Below are 20,856 nucleotides of genomic sequence, written 5' to 3' on the forward strand. Positions count from 1 at the left end.
CGAGAGGCGGGCTTCGACAGAGAACGAAACAGGGGTTCTGTATCACTGCAGTGAGTTAGAGGTGCAGGCTAGGGGTTTAGAAGTCATTACAGGGAATCAGTCGTGTGACATTGCTTTAGGCAAGATGTGAGGGACTACAGAGCTGTTTATACTGATGAAAATGAAGTCCCTCTAAGCATCCAGGCTCAAAAACTATACTTAAATTATTTTACGGTCTACAAAATGAATTCCAAATGGACTAAATATATGCTAAATATTTTTTCATCGTAGAAAAATTAGGAATAAAAGTGGATACTTAACAAATTTTCTAAACTTTGAAACAAGAAAAGAAAGCTTACAGGAATTTTTATGACTTCATTAAAAAATATGTGACAAAAATTTTGTAACAAATTGCAAGATAAAAATCATATAATATCCTTGTTATATAAAGAGTTCACATCTGCCACAGGAATAAAATGGGACAGAATAAAGAATTCAGAAGCAGACTCAAGTAAGAGTGAGAATTCAATATATGATGAGGATGGCATTTAAATCTGTGGGATAAAATTAGAGTATTCAGTATGCATTGGAATAGTTGGTCAAGCATTTGGGACCACAAACTGAAGCTCTGCATCACTCCTTAAAATAAACACAAGTGGATAAAATATTTAAATTAAAATGCCTTGAAAAGCAGAATTATGTTGTCGGTAAGAGCACAGATTCTGGGGTTAGACAGCCTGGCTTATTGCCTACCTCTGCCAGTCCCCAGCTGTGTGACCTGGGTGAGTTACCTCTGCCAGCCACTTTTTCTTTACTCTCATAAAGTGGGGATGATGATATTGGGTCGGCCAAAGGACTCGTTGGTTTTTTTCCATAAATGGCTCTAGTAGCACTTAGCTGTCTTTAGCTTCATTCAAAACAATTTCGTTACATTATATTGTGACAACTGTCATATCAGCGTGCATTTTAAAAATCTTATCAAAATTGGATTTTTGTTTAGCTGTTTTAATATTGAAGATGAAAACATGCAACATTTGCAACATATTATGCTTTATTATTTCAGGAAAGGTAAAAATGCAACTGAAACGCGACAAAGATTTGTGCAGTGTATGGAGAAGACGCTGTGACTGAGCAAATGTTTCAAAGGTGGTTTGTGAAGTTTTGTGCTGGAGATTTCTCACTGGACTCCATAGTTGGGTAGACCAGTTGAAATTGACAGCGATCAAATCAGGGCATTTAATTAAGAACAATCAATGTTATACAATGCAAAAGTTAGCCGACATACTCAAAATATCCTAATCAATGAAGTTATTGGTGAAAATGAAAAATGTATCTTTTACAGAAAAACTAAATAAATGGACTTTTTGGCCAACCCAATACTTAGTTTCTTGGAGCTACTGTAACAAATTACTACAAACTTGGTGTCTTCAAACAACAGAAATGTATTCTCTCCATTCAGTTCTGGGGCCGAGACTCTGAAAACAAGATGTTTGCTGGGCATTCCTTGCTCTGAAGGTGTCTTCTCGCTTCTGGTGGTTCCTGACATTCCTTGGCTTGTGGCAGCATCACTGTCTCTGCCTTCCCCTTCACCCACTTCTTACCTCCTTCACTATGTCTTTGTGTGTCCTCTCCTCTTCATTTAAGAACATTAGTCATTGGCTTTAGGGCCCACCTAATCTACATGACCTCAGCTTATCTAATTATATTTACAAAGACTCTATTTCCACATAAGGACACATTCTGAGGTTCAATATGGGCTTGAATTGTAGGGGGACACTATTTGACTCACCACAACTGCCATGCTTCTTTTCAGGGAGAAAGCAGTGACTTTGAGAATATTGGGATTGGTAAAGTTGGATCCAACACACACCTCATTGGTAGCTGTATTGGCAGCGTGCACAGAGATACACCAAGGGACCGGAGACCTTGGCTGGTTGGTCATGCCTTTAGCAAACCAGCACCCGGTGTTTTAACATCTGGAAGTGAGAGAAGAGATAGTAAGAACAGGGAGGGAATTGATAGAAAAATGAATAAAGCTTTTCAAAGATAGAAACTTACTTAGTCATAAGTAATATTAAAAGATAAGACTGGAATCCCAGGCCATGATGGAGAAATTGAGATCTTTAAAAAGGTTCTATTATGAGGCTTCAGGAGATTTTGATATTATCTGAAATACCATGAAAAAAATTGTGTATGTGGATATGTGCATGTTCTGGAAAAGGGTTCAAAACCCTTATTTGATCCATTTAGGTGTCTGTAACCCCAAGAAAATAAACAGATTAAAAGAACCATCTTTTCAGATTAAAAGGCAAGTAGCCCTTCTGTTATAATCACTCTGGATTAAAATTTACCTCTGTGACTTGTGTTATATTACAGATGGGACAGTATCACTGAATGCATTTGTCTATTGCACGTGAATACTTAGTGCGCGTTCATGTCCCTCTGCGTCGCCTCCCCATTTGCCTGCTGCTCTTTGGCGCAGACTCGGCAGCAGCAGCATCTCCCCATACGTGGCCACTTCCTTGGCTCCCTCCTCTTTGGAAGTCCTGCCATTTAGGCTCAGCTCCACCAGTCTACTTAACACGCTGTCATCAAGGTTTATGTCCCCACGTCCAGCGGCAGTTGTCAGTCCTTAGGGTTCTCAGCCTCTTGGCAATGTTGAACACAACTGACCTTGCCTGCCTTCCTGAAACACTTTCCTCACTTGGCTCCCAGGACTTCACACTCCTGCCTTGCCCGCTGCGGCTTCCTTTTTTCCTTTATGGAGTCCTCCTCCCCTTCGTTCCCCGTGACCCGGCTCCGGGCTCAGTCCTCACCCTGTTTCTCCCCCATAGATACTGCTGCCCAGGGGAGCTCACCATTCCTTTGGTTTTTCCCTTTTATCTTCTGGAAGATCTGTAAGACAAGTTAAAAGTTTCCCTCCACATGACCCTTTAATTCTTTTTTCAGTTTGTTTATTGCATTGTGGTTGTACTTTCTGCAGTTTTATCCCTGTTGGCTCATACTCCCCGGGGATATTGGCTGCTTTGGTGATATGTGCTTGGTGGGAGGGGCTAAAGCAAGTTCAGGACCTACCTTGTGCCCTTCCTGGTGAGTTTGGGCCATAGGGGGATCTCACCCCTTGGACATACTTTGCCACTGCCCCCTCCCAGCACCACCAAGTGGTCCTGCTCCTCAGGACACCCCCTTATTGCCTCCAGGCACCACTCTTCCACTGTCCGTCTGTCCTAGTAGTCACCCCACCTCAACATGTGGGGGAGAGCTAGGAGGCCGCTCTCTGGGGGCAGCCAGGCCTCCTGGATCTATTGCTGCCTGCTTCCTACCCAGTCAGGCCTCTGCCCTGACGGCTCGCACTGGGCCAGCAGGGTGTGCGGGAGGAAAGCGGCACAACCGGAAAGCTTTTCTCGGCCCATCCGTAGCACTTTTCCACCCGGGGCCACCGTTCTCCACCACACTGGACCCAGCCAGTTTTCTGTGTCCCCAGGGTTTCCCACGAGTTTACTGTTACTTTCTCAGCTCCATCAACTTTCTCTTTTTTCAAGCAATGTACAGAATTGGGGTTCAGAAAAAGCAGCGAGTGACATGTTAGTCCATCACAGTTTGAAAACGCTGAGAACTTCAAAAACTAGAGCAGCAGATAAATGCATTCAATAATATTTTCCCATCAGCTTGTGTGTCATGTAATCTTTATAATGAAGATTAATAATAAAGCTTTTGACATTGGGGAAAAATGAGCTCAATACAAATTAAGAAAAAAATATCTTAAAAAGGAAAGATCTTTGCTCAGTTAACATTTGGAAGGAGATTTTAATTCACTAATAATAAAAGAAATGAAATTTAGAATAATAACTGCATATACCATTAGTAGAACAAAATATCAGAGATTTTAAAACATAATAATATACCCAGTGCTGGTAATAAGCAGCGAGATGACACATTTTCATATATGACTGATGGACATCTAATTTGATTTAGTTTTTTTAGAAAGTATCTAACTTACCTCTAGAGTTTTAAAATGTTTATTCCCTTGATTCCATAATCCTGTCCCTGGTATTCTGACCTAGCAATTTTTAACTGGTGTGCTGAAGAATTTTTAAAACATGCAGTACCCGACTGTTCAGTCAGGGACACTGACCTCTTTTCCCTTAGATCAGCGGTCCCCAGCCTTTTTGGCACCAGGGACTGGTTTCGTAGAAGACAGTTTTTCCACGGATGGGGGCGGCGGAGAGGGGGAGAGGCGGACAGGAGGTGGAGCTCAGGCAGTAATACAAGCGAAGCTTTGATGCTCACCCACTGCTCACCTCCTGCTGGGTGGCTCAGTTCCTGACAGGCCAGGGACCAGTACTGGTCCTCGGCCCAGGGATAGCAGACCCCTGCCTTAGATTGTCAAATAAAAAATGACAACAGCCAACTGGTGTGAATGAATCAAAATTATACATATATATATATATATATATTTTGTCAGATTGGCAAAAAAGTCTTTTTTAGTGTACCACAGAATTTTAGTAATTAGTTCAAGTGTGCCATGAGGTGAAAAAGGTTGAAATCACTATTCCAAGCTAAGGAAAGCTTGAGTGTGAAAAACATCTTTAGGCACAAAAAATGCATTGGAGTGTTATTTGTAATACTACTAGTAACAGTGATAGCACATGGAAATAGCCTAACTATCTAATTGCAGGGAAATTGTTAAACAGATTGTGGTCTATTAACCCAGTGGAATATTTTGAACCTATTAAAATAATCTATTTTATATGAAAACATGAAAAATTCTATGATATAATGTTAAGTGAAAAAGGTAAGCTAAAACAGGTTACATAGTATTATGTTAAAAAAATTTATACATAGTAAAAAAATTAGAAAGGAATTAATTGTAATGTTAGTAGTGCTTGGGGATTTTCTTTTTCTTTTTCATTAGGTCTAATGTCTTGGGGAAATTTTTAATTAAAAAAAAACTACAGAAGTCTGTCTAGGTTTGATTGACTCAAGATTTAATTCAGAAATTATAATAAAATTATCAAAGTTACTAGCATACATATTTCATAAAAGAGAAATCTTTCCAGTATACAACAATTTATTGATAGTAAGGAAGAGATAACTGATGATTTACGAGCTGTGTTTTCTAAATATTGTAAATGCTTGAGAGCAAGAGTCAGGACTTGGGCTACGAGTTCAAATCCAACTCTACCTTGTGACCTTGGACAAGTTACTTATCTTTTCTGTGTTCCAATTTCTTCATCTGCAGAATGCAAATAATAAGAGCATCTCTCTCATAGGATTGTTAGGAGGATTAAGTGTGTTCATAGAGCCCCTGGATCTTAGGAAGGTGTGTGTGTGTGTGTGAGTGTGTGTGTTTGTATCTTCCATCATTGTTGTCTTCCCATCATCCTCATCAAAACTCAGGAGTCGAATGTCACTGGCGTTCAAAACCCAGTGCCTTGACTCATGCTTGAAGATGTTCATTTAATTCTCGTGCCTCAGTGTTTTGTACAGTGAGGGTAATAAAGTACATACTTCCTAGGGTCACTGTGAGAATGAAGTCATATTAGGTTCACAAAGTGAGTGCTCACATCAGGTAGTAGGAATTATTAAAGGCTGATACCATGTGGTGGATTCTGCTGCTTTAGATCTATTTTGAATGATAGGATATGTAGGGGCACATAGTGAGTGCACCAGTGATGAGGATTCTGCTGCCTACTTCTGACAGAGGAAGGTAGTTTAGGGTCAATGATAATCATAAGACTTTGTCGGTTTATATTGCTTTAATGTTTCAAAGCTCTTGATACAGCCATTCTGTGGTTTAGTAGAAAGATCTGCCCTTATAACTACTGTTCCCAGCTTCCTAGCCACTTGGCCGTATTCATGGTGGAATTCAGCAACTTACTCTGTCTTCCTCTCCGCTCAAATCTAGCTGCTCTTGAATACTTGGCATTTAGGTAGATGGTACGCCCAGTGCTTTGGACTAAAAGTTCATTGTCCGTATCTTGTTTCATGTGAGCAATGCATCCAAGTGGCTGCATCTTAGATCCTGTTTCACCAATAACTTTTTCATTTCTAAATTCTTAAACTTCAATATTCTATCCTTTAGCCACTTATTACATACTTAGTAATTTATAGTTTTAACTATTACTGATGGGTTCAATAATCGTAATGATTTACCCATTTTTATCCAGTTTACAGTGGATGCAAAGGAGTGTAATAATGGTAAACTTTGTGTGTGGACCGCCCAAGAGGCAGTTGTGCTCCTTGGTGATTAATTTAATCAAAGACATTCTACTGCAACAACCTTTGTTCCTTTTAGGTTCCAATGATCTATTTCCTCAAAAAGGGTTAAATATATGTTAAAAGTTATTGGGGGTTTTTTTTGTTGTTGTTGTTTGTTTGTTTTTTAAGGTGATGCAGCTTCTGTGTTTATTTATTTATTTATTTATTTATTTATTTATTTATTTATTTATTTATTTTAGAGCGAGGGTAAAGGAGAAAGAGAGGGAAACATCACTGTGTGGTTGCCTCTCACTCGCGCCCCCAACTGGGGACCTGACGTGCAACCTAGTCATGTGCCCTGACTGGGAATCGAACCAGCAACACTTGGCTCACAGGCTGACGCTCAATCCCCTGAGCCACAGCAGCCAGGGCCAAAAGTTACTGTTTTTGTAGTTATTCTGGAAAACTAGAATGTGATTTTTGTCTCCTACTAGTTAGTGGGAGGTAAAGGATAATATTAGCCAGTAAGTTATTAAATTACTCTAATGTTTTTAAAAAATAACTCTGTTATCACTTTAAAACAATTTTATAAGATTACACACATTTGCTCCATTTGTTAATGTATTTTAATAACTATTTTTTTCTTCAGTTCATGGCTGGAAGTTACTTTTTAATTAACTTTTGTTGAAATACAGTATACATAGAGAAGGGTATACAGATCATTAGTAAACATAAGAATTTTCACAAAGGGACCACGCCTGTATAACCAGCCCCTAGAGGGTGAGTCAGATTATTACCAGAGCTTCCAAAGCCCCCACCACTGCCTCCCCCTCCGTCCACACATGCCAAGGACTTGATTTTAAAGTAAAATCTAATAAATGAATATTCATGTTGCCATCATTTTTCATCTTTATCAATCTTTGAATATATTTATCCTTGCCTTTTTTCTTTTTAAATTAAATTTTTATTTTATTAAAATAACACATACATGCCGTTTTTCATGTTAAGTAACAGTAAAGGCTTATAACGAAACACAGCACTTCCCTACTCTACTTCTTTCCACTTTTCAAGCTCCTTCTCCCCAAAGGGGAGAAAGAAACCCTTTAGTATATTTTCATTTGCACATTTTCATATTTCATAATAATAGTTATATATTGCTGCTTTTTATTAACCAAATTTAAATATTATCAGTTGACTTCCTATTATAGTAAATGAGGATTTAACTTGCTTATACCAGTATTTCTGCTACTTCCCTTTCTTGTTATCCCAATATATTTACATTAAATTTTTCTGTAAAGTGAATATTCTCTGTTAACAGTCTATTCCTATACCAATAATATTCAGTATTATAGGACACTAAGATTGGGGGTATTTTTTGCTTTTTGTTTTTTTTATGATGTTAATAATTGTCTTGGTTTCCATGTTTTTCTCTCTCTTTGTAAGCCTCCTGTATAAAATCATACTCTCCCCTGCCCTCCATCCTCCAGCTTTATCTCTGGATAGCTGCCAGCCCTTGTCCTTGCCAATCCAGGGAATCCTCCATCCGGCTTCCCCCCTCTGCTTTGGTGGAGGGACCCTCCTCGGTGCTCTCTCATTGCCTTCCCCGCCTCCCTGAGTGCCCCTGCGGACTCTTGTCAGCGCACGGGCTCTGGTCCTCTCCCCTCCCCTGTAACGTCATTTTGTTAAAAGTCTGTCCTCAGTCTGATTCCCACCCAGCACAGTCTCTTTAGGCAACATCTGCCATGGCTGCGAGGGACTTCTATTATCTAGTTCTCACTATAGAACTTCCCTCCAAGCTCCAGATCCAGCTGTTTAACTGGCCATTGAACATGCAAATAAGTACAAAAACATTTGTCATTGTGGCCGCTCCTAGTCAAGGTCCCATTCTCTTCTGTGGTATCTGCCGGTGAATTAGGTAGAGGTGTTTGGTGTTTGCCTACCCATGTTCCCTTCTCCCTATCCTACCCCCATAACACACAACACTCCACCTCCCTACCCTTCACCAATTCCTACACACACACGCATGCACGCACTCACACACGCTCGCACACACCAGCTTTTCCTCTCTCAAATGCCAGCCCTGCAGCTCCATTGCTACTGATGAGCAGGCCAAAGGTTTTCTCCCCTCATGGTCACCTCATGTAGGCTACAGTGAGGGGATAGGATGTTGGGCCAACTCTGAGATTCCCCCAAAAGTAAAGTATTTTAGTAATTTGGTATGCTTCCTTTGTACATGTTAGTAACTATTGTAATAGACCGTCACTATCAAAACATGTTAATTCAGGAAATGTTTGCAGAATGAGCACTTGAAACGAGTGGTACATATTTGTACACTTTCTTCCATACTGTTACTTTGAGATCTAAAACCATGAGTGGGATTGTAATATGAATTTTATTACTTTCAAATTTAAAACTACACATGTGGGATTGTAATGTGAATTTATAGGCAGAGATAATGTGCCTTGTCCAAACAAGAAGAAAAAACAACTGAATGTTCTCTTGTTGACTTTTATCACTGGATATAATTAGGACCATAAGTCTGAGCTCCCCTTCCTAAGTGTTCATGGTCCAGATCTTCAACCACATCTCGTGCATGGATCAGAACGCATGAGCAGGCTGACACACTGGTTGCATTGCTATTGGCAACACTTTCTGAAAGAAGTGTATTCGTTCAGTCCTTATTTCAGAAACAAGTATTTAATGAGTCAGCGCTGTGTGCCAGGCACCATGTTAGACGCTGGTAGTACAAGCGGAAAAATGTAGTACTCTCTCTGAAGTTCAGAGTAAGAATAAAGATGTGGGCACTCTCTCGTGGGACCTTGCTACTCATGGTCTGGCCCGCAGACTGTCAACACTGGCATCACCCGGGGGCTTGTTAGAAATGCAGAGTCTAAGCCCGGGGTGGACCGACATCTTCCAGGATGCATATCCAGCGGGCTCCTGGGTGAGGCCAGTGCTGTCGGCCCACGGGCAAGGTCAAGCTGGTGCTGTAGGTGGACCCAGGTGACTGCTTCCCCCCATCAAGGCAGTCAGTGTCTGAAGCTGTACTTTCCATGCCTCTAGGAAGCTGCTTGAGATACATTGTCTACTATATAGTAGACACAGCAGATGTGCCTTGTTGTAACAATGGAACCTTCTATGGAGCTCGGCCCATCTGTCTGCAGCCAAAGCACCTGGGGTAGAATGTGTAGCGTCATGAAAGCAAAGGTATCAGGAAGTTGCTAAGTGGTGAGCAGACCTGGGGTAGTTGGAAGGATAAGAGATACTTTCTGGGCACTCCGCATGCCTAATGCAAATGCATTAGCAGTTTATCATTCAACAATTAGGAAGAGCCAGGCCCTTTTCAAAGAAGAGGGATGAGGGGCCTGTGTTTCGCTCTTGGATAGATGGGGTGTGAGATGTTGATGGACATGCTGGAAGGTAGAAGGCGCACAGGCACGAAGCTCCAGAGAGGAGTCCCTGTCGGCCCAGACCTGGTGCAACATCCGAGGCTGCAGGTGTGGGTGAGACCACTCAGGGACAGCGCTCAGGGTGAGGAGGAGAGAGCCCCAGTACAGTGCCCTGGGCAGGGACAGCCCCCGAGGGAGCCTGCAGAGGGGCCAGAGGGCTCAGCGTGCAGTTCTGGAGATTGCTTAGGGATGCCTTGGCGTGTATTTCATTTTCTAACAGGTCTCACGATGTTTGTCGTTGTCATTGATGATGGCGATGGTGGCCGTTTGTTGTTTGTTATTGTTTGGTTGTTTCTAGCTTACCAGTTTCTTCTGCGTGTTTTGTAAGGTCCTTAAAATCCTGGTGAGGGCAGTGATGGACGGGATGACCGACCGCAGTGGAGATGTCGCAAGCGGCCTCAGAGGAAAGCTGCAGGAGCTACTTGGCAGAGTCACTTCGAGAGTGACAAATGATGGGGAAATCTGGAGGCTTTATGCCCAGGTGTATGGGAATGGGCAGAGCGAAAGGCCTGAAGAAAATGAAAAGGTAAGTCCCCCTTCACTCCTGGCTCTTGTCTAAACATATGTGTGGTGGATCTTCCTTTTTGATGGTTGGAGAAAGAGTTTAGCGATTTGAAAGATAAGGTTAATATGCTCCAGTTTTCAGTTTTGGTTTGGTCTTTAACATAAGCACTCTGAATTGTGGGCAGGTTAAGACCTGTAAGCATTCGTCTTTTCTCTGCCCATGAATTTTTCTTATATGAATGTTCTCCATTCCCTGCCGAAGGATCTCTAAGCTGCTTCCCTACCCACCAGAGCCATGGCGAACAGCTGGCTCTCAATATTGACTCTGCGCCCTTTCTGCAGGCTGAGTGCTAAGGATTAAGGTAGATGGGGTACAGGGACAAAAGGGTGTTCAGATCTGAAATGGGGATTATGAAAGGGAAAAAGAAAAAGGAACCAGATAAGAATATTGGAATAGAGCTTTTAAAGTCGAAACAATGAAATGCTTGACAAAGGTTGCCCTGCCCTGCCTCACAGCGCACCGGTCACACTCATGGGGCCTTTGGCCTCTTATCTCAGAACTCACAGGAGCCGCCAGAGCTTCCAAGGTTGGAATCATTGTTAGGTTCTTCTCCAAACGTCCACAGCAAATCAGGTGCACACCTGCGTGAGGTTAGAATTAGCCCCAGCACAGCTGATTGGTGGGGTTCTCAGGCATTCTCTCCTCCCTGGGCCCACCCGACTGGCTTCTCCCAGTACCTGGTCAGCCAGAGAACACACACTCCCCCGCACACACCGACTTCCGAAGCTTCTTGAATCACGTGTTCCCTGAACTGTCTGATTTGTGACTTCCCCGCTCACGCATCAGGTTGTGAAAGAGAGTGCTTTGAACTTATGTGAGCTTACGCACCTACTGACAATCCCATAGTTTCACCAAGTTCACATCTCATTTGTTTTAACTGGTCTCTTAAGCCTCTGGCTACAAATGGTAAGGAAATGTGTACACTTGTACATTTCCAAATTGGGCGTTTATGTATTTCTGTTTGGAGGGAAGTGTCTTGATCCAGATGCATCCATTTGATTAAATGCTGCTTACTGTTGAATGCACATTTTTACTCCTTCTTTAGTGAGACTGAGAGACTGGGCTGCATCACACAGATGCTGGTTTTCAAGTTGCAATTAGTTCCATTTGACTTCCAGGAAACAGAGTTTGAAACGTGATTTCTACTTGTTGTTCTGAATGTTGTTCTTTTTCTTTCCTCAGGCGTTCCAGTATCTCTCCAAGGCGTACAAGTGTGACACACTGTCCAGTTGTTGGGAGAAAGATATTACATCATTTAAGGAGGTGGTTCAGAGAGCCTTAGGACTTGCACATGGTACTTACTGTAACATTTGTTACCCATGGCGTATTTTAATGTCTTTAAACTGATAAGAGAAAGTATTAGTCAAAAGTAAAATGTCATTACATATAGTTACAGATTATTTCATTATATTGAAATTGTTTTTAATTGTATTTAATTCAGCAAACCTTTATAGACCAACTACTATGTAGCAGACACTTTCGAGCAATAAGAAGAAGTAGGATAGAGGCTTAGAGGTTTAAACACTGTTTGAAGAAGTGACAGGTATTAGAAACTTCAGAGATATAAAATACCTTTACAACTGTATTTAACCTTCACGCCTCATAAAATTTGCATTGATTATGTAGTATTAGTGATGTCTGTTAAATTTTTCTGACTCATGTTCTTTATATCAGCTGAAAGTCTTATAGGCACCCCTTTGTTGGTAACTCTCTTGTCTGGTGCTGGGAGTGCTCCCCAGGTGTCCCTCCCAACTTTTAAAAATGTGTGACTGCCCTTTAGGCCGGCCTGCCGCTGCCGCCACCACACCGCGTCCTCTCTGCCCCGGCTCCGCCCCTCCTACCTGTCTGGATGAGTGTTTCTTCTTTATATCTTTGTTTGCTGGACTTCCATGCAGCTTGATTTTCTGGAACTTCTGGTTGTCCCTAGTTTTGAGGTAATTGTATTCCTTCTTAGTTGTGGAGGGAGACGCAGCATGTCGGTCTACGCCTCCATCATGGCCGGAAGTCTCAGTCCCTTGCTTTCTTACCCCCACCTGGTTCCTTCTGGGGTGGAAGATCTGAGCTGTGTGATAAGGGACCCAAACTAAAAAGAGAAAAATGAAGAACATGGATAAAGTTTAATTTGCCTTTAAGGGAGTAACAATATTCAAACAAGTTAGAAATGGGTTTAGTAGTTAATAATTCTACTTATCACCTTTGAGATAATTAATTTAAAATATATATAAATATTCAATTTGCTGGGCCGTCTACCCCTTGGCAGATAAGGCAGAAGTGCTAAACTCGTGGAGCTGGAAGTCAGTGTAGAAAAGCTGGACGTGATTGCTGAGAGGCCAGTGGCTGGAGTTAACGAGGCTTGTGCTGGCCTCCTGGTGCGGGGGCTCAGGGGGAGCTCCGTCCTGTGCCTTTGCCTTGGGTTTGGGGAACCCATGTTAAGCTGTATTATGTACATAGTTATTGCAGGGCGCGATTTACTTTGAAGACTTTCTCTCCTTCAGCCTGCCAACTCGAGGCATTTCTGTGAACAGCTGGCTGTACAACAGTCAAAGCCAAAGTATTTTCTGTAATCACTAAGTGATGCTATTAAACCTGTCAAATATAAACACGCAGGTTAAAGAAGTACTCTAGGGGGAAAAATCTGCATTTTGCACCTGAAAGTTGGTTTTAAACTACTTTTGACTCTTTCATGAGGGCAATCCTTGGAGAAAACCAGGTGTCTCTTCTTTTAAGTTCTCCTTTGACTTTAATTATTGTGTTGGTGCTTCTACAACATTGTAAGCATATTTGAGTGGATGCTTAGCGTCAGTTTCTAGTGGTATTTTAGATTTATGAGGATAAGTCTTAATTTTTGTTGCTTTTTTATACCATTGGTCAGTGGAAGAATCAGCTGGGTTGCTGTTACCCTCTTCTCTGCTTCATCTTTCTCCCCAGCACTGTTCTCCCCCTCACCCAGTGCTGAAAAGGAAATACAACATTAGATAAACCTCCACACCATTTATTAGCTATTATACTGCTGTTTTTAAGAGTCGCCACATGCTTCAGAAAGCTTGATAAGATATTGCAGTCTCTACATAGTGCTTGAGGCCTTTCTATAATGATATCATCACTGTGGACTCATTTGTACTGCCTGCACGGTAGGATTCATTTACAGCCTCATCTCTTCTCTTTTCTGGGAAAGTACTGGCTCCATCCTTCTTTTCCATCCAGGAACTTTTAAGATAATAGTTTTGCATTTTAACTTCAATCTGCCTGAAGGAAACACTGTTCTTCTGAGTTTCCTGGTGATTCGAAACAGCAGGTCCCCTCTCTCTGTGCATGTCTTCCCGCCTTTCTGTCTCCCCCATCAGTCTGTCTGTGTGTCTGTCTAGCTGTCTGTGCATCTCATCTCAAATACCTTTTGAAGATGGGATTGAGGAAGGGACTAATAGTCTATACATTGGTCTTTTTGTTCTACTTTTGTTTTTCTCAGAATGAAAATAAAGGATTGAAAAAAAGAATCAGCCCTGGCCAGTGTGGCTCAGTGGGTTGGGCATTGTCCTGTAAACTGAAAGGTCCCTGATGCGATTCCCCTCCAGGAAACATGCCTGGGTTGTGGGTTTGGTCCCCAGTCAGGGTGATGTTTCTTTCCCTCTTTTTCTCCCTCCATTCCACTCTCTCTAAAATAAAATAAAAATGAAAACAAAAGAAAGAAAAAAAGAAAAAGAAAGAAAGAAAGAATCACAACTGTTTCTGATATAAGTCAGGTATTAATCAACCCAAATACCACAAGCCATGGTGGTCACCATGTCCCGCTACTAAGGGAGAGACGTCATGATCCTCACTGTTTCTGAGTTAAACTTTTTGAAAATGAGTTTAACGTTGATTACCATGCATCCTTTCAGTCTTTAGCTGAGAAATGTCCAAGTCTAATTATTATTTTGAAATAGGAATGTCAAACCTAGCTCTCACCAGCCATGAAGATATTATTAACTAATGGTAAAACTATTTTGCCAGGCACAGGGAACCTCCACCAATTGATTAGAGTTTGCATGCAAAAGAACTCTTATTTCTTATCCTTGCTCTAAGACCTAGGGCACTAAGTAGACTTTAATTGTTACAGTCTTTAGTGTAGTTTTAAAATGTGTGGCTATTGTTCTGTTTGTAGAGCGCATCATTCAGAGGGACAAAAACAAGAACAGGTCAGTGGAGAAATACCAGGCATTATATTTTTACAAAGCTCTTTGCTTGTTCCTTTAACGTGTTAATGGCTGGGTCTTCTGCCAGGGAGGATTATGCCCCCTTCATGATTTCAAGTTTTAGGGAAAGGGGCTCCTCAGAATGCTGGAAGCAGAGCTGTTGAAAGTAAGAGACTTCATTCTGCCCCATTCCCTGCTGACGCCAAGCGTGGCTCGGCGTCCAGAGCCTGGTTGTGGTCACGTCCTGAGGTGCAGGCACAGCAGTTGTTGATATCAGTTCTTCCAGATGGTGATGCGAACCCTGAGTATGAAATTGCACTGAGAATTGAGCTGTAAGCATCTGTCATGTCACTTCCTTGGGCTGGTGTCATCGGCCATTGTGAGTCCCCATTAGGGACTCAGTCCCAGGGAAGCCACACTGAAATGTGCTGCATCTGTTTTGCCCACTGTGGGCACTTTGTGTTCAATCTGATTCTGTCTGTTTCTAACTATTTGTGTGTGTGTGTGTGTGTGTGTGTGTGTGTTTGATCTATAACTCACCAGATTCACTTGTATTCCTCAAAATTCTCTTTTGACCAATAAGTTACCCTTCTTAAAGAAAGATAAAGGGGAGAAATATGTGCTTAATTATTATCCTGTTTCCACATTAAAAACTTACCATGGAGAAATATTTCTAAAGTCTGTTACTACAAAATCTTAGTTAAATGATTGTGGGTGTGTTTTTTTAACCTGTGGACGATCAGCGGCAGCTTTGACAGATGTTTATCCCTGCATTTACCCTCAGTGGCTGTGAAATGCAGCAAACACACATCCAGGCCCCAAGAAGCTGTGCAGGTGCTTTCTTCGGTGCGGCTCAACCTGCGGGGCTTGCTGTCTAAGGCGAAGGTGAGAGCGGAACGGTCGGTTGTCAGGTGAAGACGGCCTGTGGTGTCAACCAGCACTCTTAAATCTTCTTTCACATCAGGGCTGATTTGGGGCTCACGCTACATTTGAGGTGTCAGCCCCCAGGTAGTTACTTGCACTGATGAGAGCTTTTAAAACAATGCTATTTTATTTATTGCCCCTTTTGCCAAGCTACACTGATAGCACTTGGATAAACTTACCATTTTATATATCTTTATTTCAATTCATATTAGCAAAAGTGTAATAGCACATTAGACTTACAATTTCATGAATATTATTGCTTATTTTTCATCTACAGTAATGCTGAAATGTTTCCTTTAAGAAAGACTTTTGTTGTATGACAGTTGCTTTGGAGAAAATATCAGTAAGCAGGTTGTCTATGGTTTTGACAAAAATTGTGAAGGTAGATTGGCGGCCCAGGTTTGCTGATGAAAGCACACGCCTTCAGTTTGCACCTGCAGCCTGCAGCCTGTGCCGGCCCAGGCTGCCTGCGGGTCACCGAGGTCACCGAGTTCCAGGCCCGGCGAGCAGAGCGAGAGGGGCAGCATTATGGGAGTAGGCTGCAGTCTGCCTCCCAAGGCAAATCCTTTCACAGGAGAGGGGCTCATGGATTTTCATTTTGCTGCTTTGTTTTGCTCTTACCAAATCTTGATCATCTTTGTGGCCTCTGAGCCCTAAGCTGTAATTAATTTTCAAGTAATTAGCGTAAAAGGTCCGATTTATATGAACTTGAATATAATTTTTTTTTTTTTTGCTTGTATATACAATGAATAGGTTTGTTTTGGGTGAATAATATACATTCATCCAAAACCTATCCAATATCATTGAACTGAATAATCAGCATTTTGAAGTGCGAGACTCATTTGAATTTACAAGTTCAGGCCTGTTGTCTGCTCATCCTTTGTGCAGCTGCTGTGTTTCCGGGCTGGTGCCATCGCTACTATAGTGTTGTGGAATTATTACGCAAAGGGAATTGTAATTCCGTACTCTGTTTCTATGTTATTTCAGAGAGATTTTCATTGTCTGATAGTTCTGCTTTATTCTTTATGTTACAGCAACTTTTTACAGATGTGGCAAGCGGAGAAATTTCTGAAGAGTTAACTGATGAAATAGCAGCTATGGACGCCTTGGTAACAGAGCTCCAAGACCTAAGCAACCAGTTTCGAAATCAGTATTGACCGTTGTAGGAATGCTTTCAGAAAAAGTGCTTCTGCCGTCTGGAATTTCTCTTTTACCTGTGTATCTGAAACACAAGATACTGATTTTTACAATAAATTTCTTTTTTTCTGGCCAGCACTCTTGTTTTTGTGGGGTTTTTTTTGTCCAAATATTTTAATTTCCTGAAGTACATTAAATGAAAACCCCCTATTTCTTTAATTTAGTTACAGTTGAATTCAGTAGTTTTTAAAAATTATTCCTGATGTAATTCAGCAAAAAGGAAAAAAAAGATTGTAGTGTACTTTTTAGCATAGAGTTTATTCTCTCTTAGCCTAAAATGAATTAGCTCATTCTTTGGAAAAGTTTGGTCTAAACAGGGGGGAAAAAAATCACATACTACAAGTTTGTGGAATCATTAGATTGTCTGCTTTATTATCCAAAAGTGATCAAGAGTATATTTGGAGATGGAAACCTTTACATTTCCTGATCTTGTATCTGTGTCAGAAAGGTACAGGCTTGGCTAAATTAGAAATATGGGCATGGTTTAACTTCCGATCAAGAAAATGCAAGAAAAAGTGACATAAACTTTGTTCCAGCCATTGGCCCCTAGTCACCAGGCTGAGTCCTCGTTGTGCATACCGCCAGCCCTGAAGATGGTTGTTCAGTAAGGTTATTTTGAGTGAAGACAGCTATAAATGGTGCCATATTACAAAGATGCCAAAGGAAAATGCTTTCTTAGTAATGTCTATGGAAACAAATATTGAAAGCAGCATCTGAGCTTAATAACCTTACTAGAAAGTCATGGTTAGGAATTCTAAGTCCTGGCTCAGGTTGTTGAATTTTGGGTTTCATGCATAAGTCATCTGACCCTTGCTGTTTTCCATATTCCTTTTATATAAAGTGTTTATAATATCTATTCCTTGCTTCTTTGTAAGTTTTGACTGCCTTTTGGAATTTAATCCATAATTATAATCCATAAATGTAAGTATCGTGAACATTAAAAAAGCAGTCTTTCGAAGCTTTCATCAACAAACTTTGGTTATGAATGCTTACCAGTGCTCCCATTCCTTAACCATTTTCTAGTCTCATACTGGCCTAATGAAAAAGTTGATGTATGCCCCAAAGCAGTTTTTCTTACATGAGACACAATAACTGTGAGAAAGGCCAAGAAAATGAGGTAGGAGCATGAGTTCAGATTAAACGTTCACTCCAATCTTTTATGGAAGCCACTGGGGAATGAGTAAATAAATGAAGGGAGGGAGGGAAGTTTTAGGATTAACTCTGTGTCAGTACCTAGTTGTGAACCTCAATAGAAAACAGATAAATATTAAAAAGTGATAAGATTTCAGGGAACATGTGATTGAAGAGGAGCTAACAAGTTTCAGAAGTTTTTAGTTCTCCGTTTATTCCCCTCTGAGTTCCAGATAGAAAGGCATCGGTGAGTGTGAGTTGTCACAAACCAAGTCACAAAAGGATTGTCCGCTCCAGTCCTGTTCTCAGATTGTGTGCTGGACCCAAGTCTCTAGACTGCTTCTGTACACCCTCTTTTGTCTTGAAAGGACCTCACAAAGGAGAGGTTTATTGGATGTCTTCTTTTTAAGCCATAAACCTATTGTGTGTAATAATCTTACTTACATGAATGTTTAACAAAACTGAAGAAAATGTGTGGGGAGGCACTGTGGCAACGTAGGAGAAGCTTGGGTTTTATCAAAACCTCCTCTCTACCACCTCCCAAAACTAACAGATACTTGATTTCCTCATCTAAAATGAACGTGGTGACAATAGTACCTTCCATCAAGTTCTGAATGTCTCTTATAGCACTGTGACCCAGCTTTAGAGTCGGTAACGCAGTATCTGTTTAAACAGCTGTATTTCATTTACTGTAGCGTCTTTGGTGCTTTATAATGCTATATTATGATTTAAATATTTGCTGTTTCCTAACGTCTTTTATACATTTCAACTTTTATGTTCTAATAGTAATACTTTTATTTTCAGAATTACTTTTTTGCTTTGTCAACTAAAAAAATATAGATGTGATCATGTAATCTCTACTGTGTTCCTAGCAGGAATAATAATGCTAGCAGGTACAAGTTTCTGAGTTCTCACGTTACACTAGGTAGGTTTGCGATATCACCAGGAAACTAAAGATCACAAACTCTGGAAAGAGAAATAGCCACAGTTCAAAGACAGCTAATGCCTGCATTCTTATCTGCTGTATTGGGGCTAGAAAAAGCTTCCAGTGATCGGCTGATGTCAGTCTTCTTCTCACAGTGGGAGGCCTGTCATTGAGGATAAGGTTCTTGTTCAAGGAGAGAAAGTCTATGAGATCTCAGGATTATTTTTTTAGTCTTTAAAAAAGAATAAATTCTTTGTTAGCCTTTTCCGAAGAAGTGGCATAGTAAGTGGAGTCCCCAACTACAGAGGAGTTAAGAAAAACCCTAAGGGATAAGAAATCCCTTCTCTACACCCAAACTCAAAACCCAGGAAGCTTAGGGAGACTGTGTTGAGTCTGGGAAGCAGAGCCCTGGGGTGTGTGTCTGGGTGACGAGTCAAGTGGTGGAGATCAGGACTACAGAACCCCAGAACGAATGTAGGGTTCTCATGTAGGGGTGGAGAGCTCGGCCTTGCCTCAGACACTGGCTCGGATGGTAACGAGGGCCGCCTCGAACACTGAAAGCGTTGACTGACTTAATTGCGTACCAAGGCCCTTCTCTCTGTGCTGTTCTTGTTTCTGTCGGACCTGTTCTTAGTGTGCTATTCATGAGCAGACATGTAGAGAAGAAATGATACTCAGTGCAGTAAATCCACCTACTTTCCAGACGACCTGCAAAGATTGTGACTTAAGCAGAGGTATGTCTAGTTTGGGCTATTCGTGACCATTTTCCTGAATCATGGTAAATCTTCTGTGTTCAAACCCTGGGTGAGTCTGAATCAGAGTATTCTTTTTTCCATTTCTGTTTTTATAACATCCACATCGATCTAAATCACTGTTTAGATAAGGTAACTCCACTTTACTGGCCAAGAGTGAGAAATAAAACCCGTGCAGTGGATGCAGCACACTTCCTTTCTGCTGGTTCATTCTACAGCCTCTATACGAAATGGCAAAGAGCCTTTATTCAATGGCGGGCGCCATGCTGTGGTGATACAGATGGATTTTTCACAACGTGCAGAAGTGCTTATAAATAGATAGGTTTCAATCAACAAGTAGCTTATTCAGCCATGTGCTCAAATATAGTAGCTGCATTCATTAGACAGACATTTCCACTAATCCCAAGACTATACTAATAAAAGAGTAATCCCTTATGGGCTAAAGGTAGTGCTGGCTTGCTTTTAGCTCTTGTAGAGTCTTTCATAGGCCAGGGTCGACGAATAATTGTAGCTGCATTCGGTTTTCACCAAGCGAACTCGAAAGCTGAGCTTATCTTGAAATTTTTTCTTTCCTTATTTTTTTAAATTGCAGTGGCTTAATGGACAAAGAGGTACTTTTTACTCCAGATGTGCAGCTTGCAGCAAAGCCAATTTAGAAACCAGTTTCGTGTTTGTGTGTACTCATGGATGGAGTACGTGTTCTCATTATTTTATCATAAAGCGCCTTCTCTTTCACCCTGGTTAATAAAGAGTTTGAGTAGATTTTGTTTTTTTTCCCTTGGACTTTAGGATCAATAACAAGTTAAGGCCAGTTTTGAGGAGCTTTGCAAACTCATTAGAGGAGCTGGGCTATTTTTTTTTTTTTCACCTGCCGCCTCCTCTCAAGGAGCTGGGCTTTTTATGCAGCCCTTTTCCTCCTCGGGCCTGGCTTTGTTCAACAAGGACTTTACCCTCCCACACCATTCAGAGCCAGTCGTAATTAGTTCCCTTTGCACAACACTAAAATTTGTCCCTTGCCACTGATGTCAGATCTGCCTTCCTTTTTATTATTCTGACTTCTTATAAATTGCAGTGACCTGTGAGTCAACCACACCATCTCTTGGCCCTGCGCCAGCATTGTGATCTATGAAAGGGACTCCTGCCAAGGACAGCGAGGCGGAGAACTGTATTAAAGGGGTCTTCTGACCGGTGAGTATTGGCCATTCTGGAATCTTTTGTGGCATTATTGCCAGAAAGGGGGCTGGGGGGAGGGGTAAGGCATGTTAATGTTAGGGAGCTACCCCGTGCATTGCTAACTTTCCAGACTCAGGGCTCCCGTGAATGCCAGTATCTTCAGGCACACAGAAGTTATTACACGCTGCTGTTCATGGGCACAGAAGTGTTTCTTGAAGACTCTATTCCTGCAGGACTTGAGGAAGTTCTTAACCCCTCTGTAGCCTGTCAGTGATCCACGTGACAGCGATGTTATAACAAGATCAATGGGGAAGAAGCATGTAGCAGGGCTTTGAAAATAAAACGGTTTAATAAAGGTATAAGTAAGAGCGTCCTGGAAAGCTCTGGA

At 41.4% G+C, this 20,856-nt stretch overlaps 1 protein-coding gene across 1 annotated transcript in view; it reads left to right on the forward strand.

Annotated features, from left to right (window-relative positions):
- TTC27 (tetratricopeptide repeat domain 27) overlaps nucleotides 1–16,462 on the forward strand; it is a 141,702-nt gene extending 125,240 nt beyond the window's left edge. Inside the window, exons 17-20 of the mRNA XM_090281120.1 lie at nucleotides 9,958–10,155; nucleotides 11,377–11,488; nucleotides 15,151–15,251; nucleotides 16,325–16,462. Of these exons, the coding sequence (XP_090137246.1) occupies nucleotides 9,958–10,155; nucleotides 11,377–11,488; nucleotides 15,151–15,251; nucleotides 16,325–16,447 (534 nt within the window). The 3' untranslated portion in view covers nucleotides 16,448–16,462. The remainder of the gene's footprint in view (nucleotides 1–9,957; nucleotides 10,156–11,376; nucleotides 11,489–15,150; nucleotides 15,252–16,324) is intronic.
- Nucleotides 16,463–20,856: the final 4,394 nt, after the last annotated feature.

This window comes from Furipterus horrens, unplaced genomic scaffold (genome assembly GCF_987537825.1).
Source record: "Furipterus horrens unplaced genomic scaffold, mFurHor1.1.pri manual_scaffold_6, whole genome shotgun sequence".
NCBI classification, from domain to species: Eukaryota; Metazoa; Chordata; class Mammalia; order Chiroptera; family Furipteridae; genus Furipterus; species Furipterus horrens.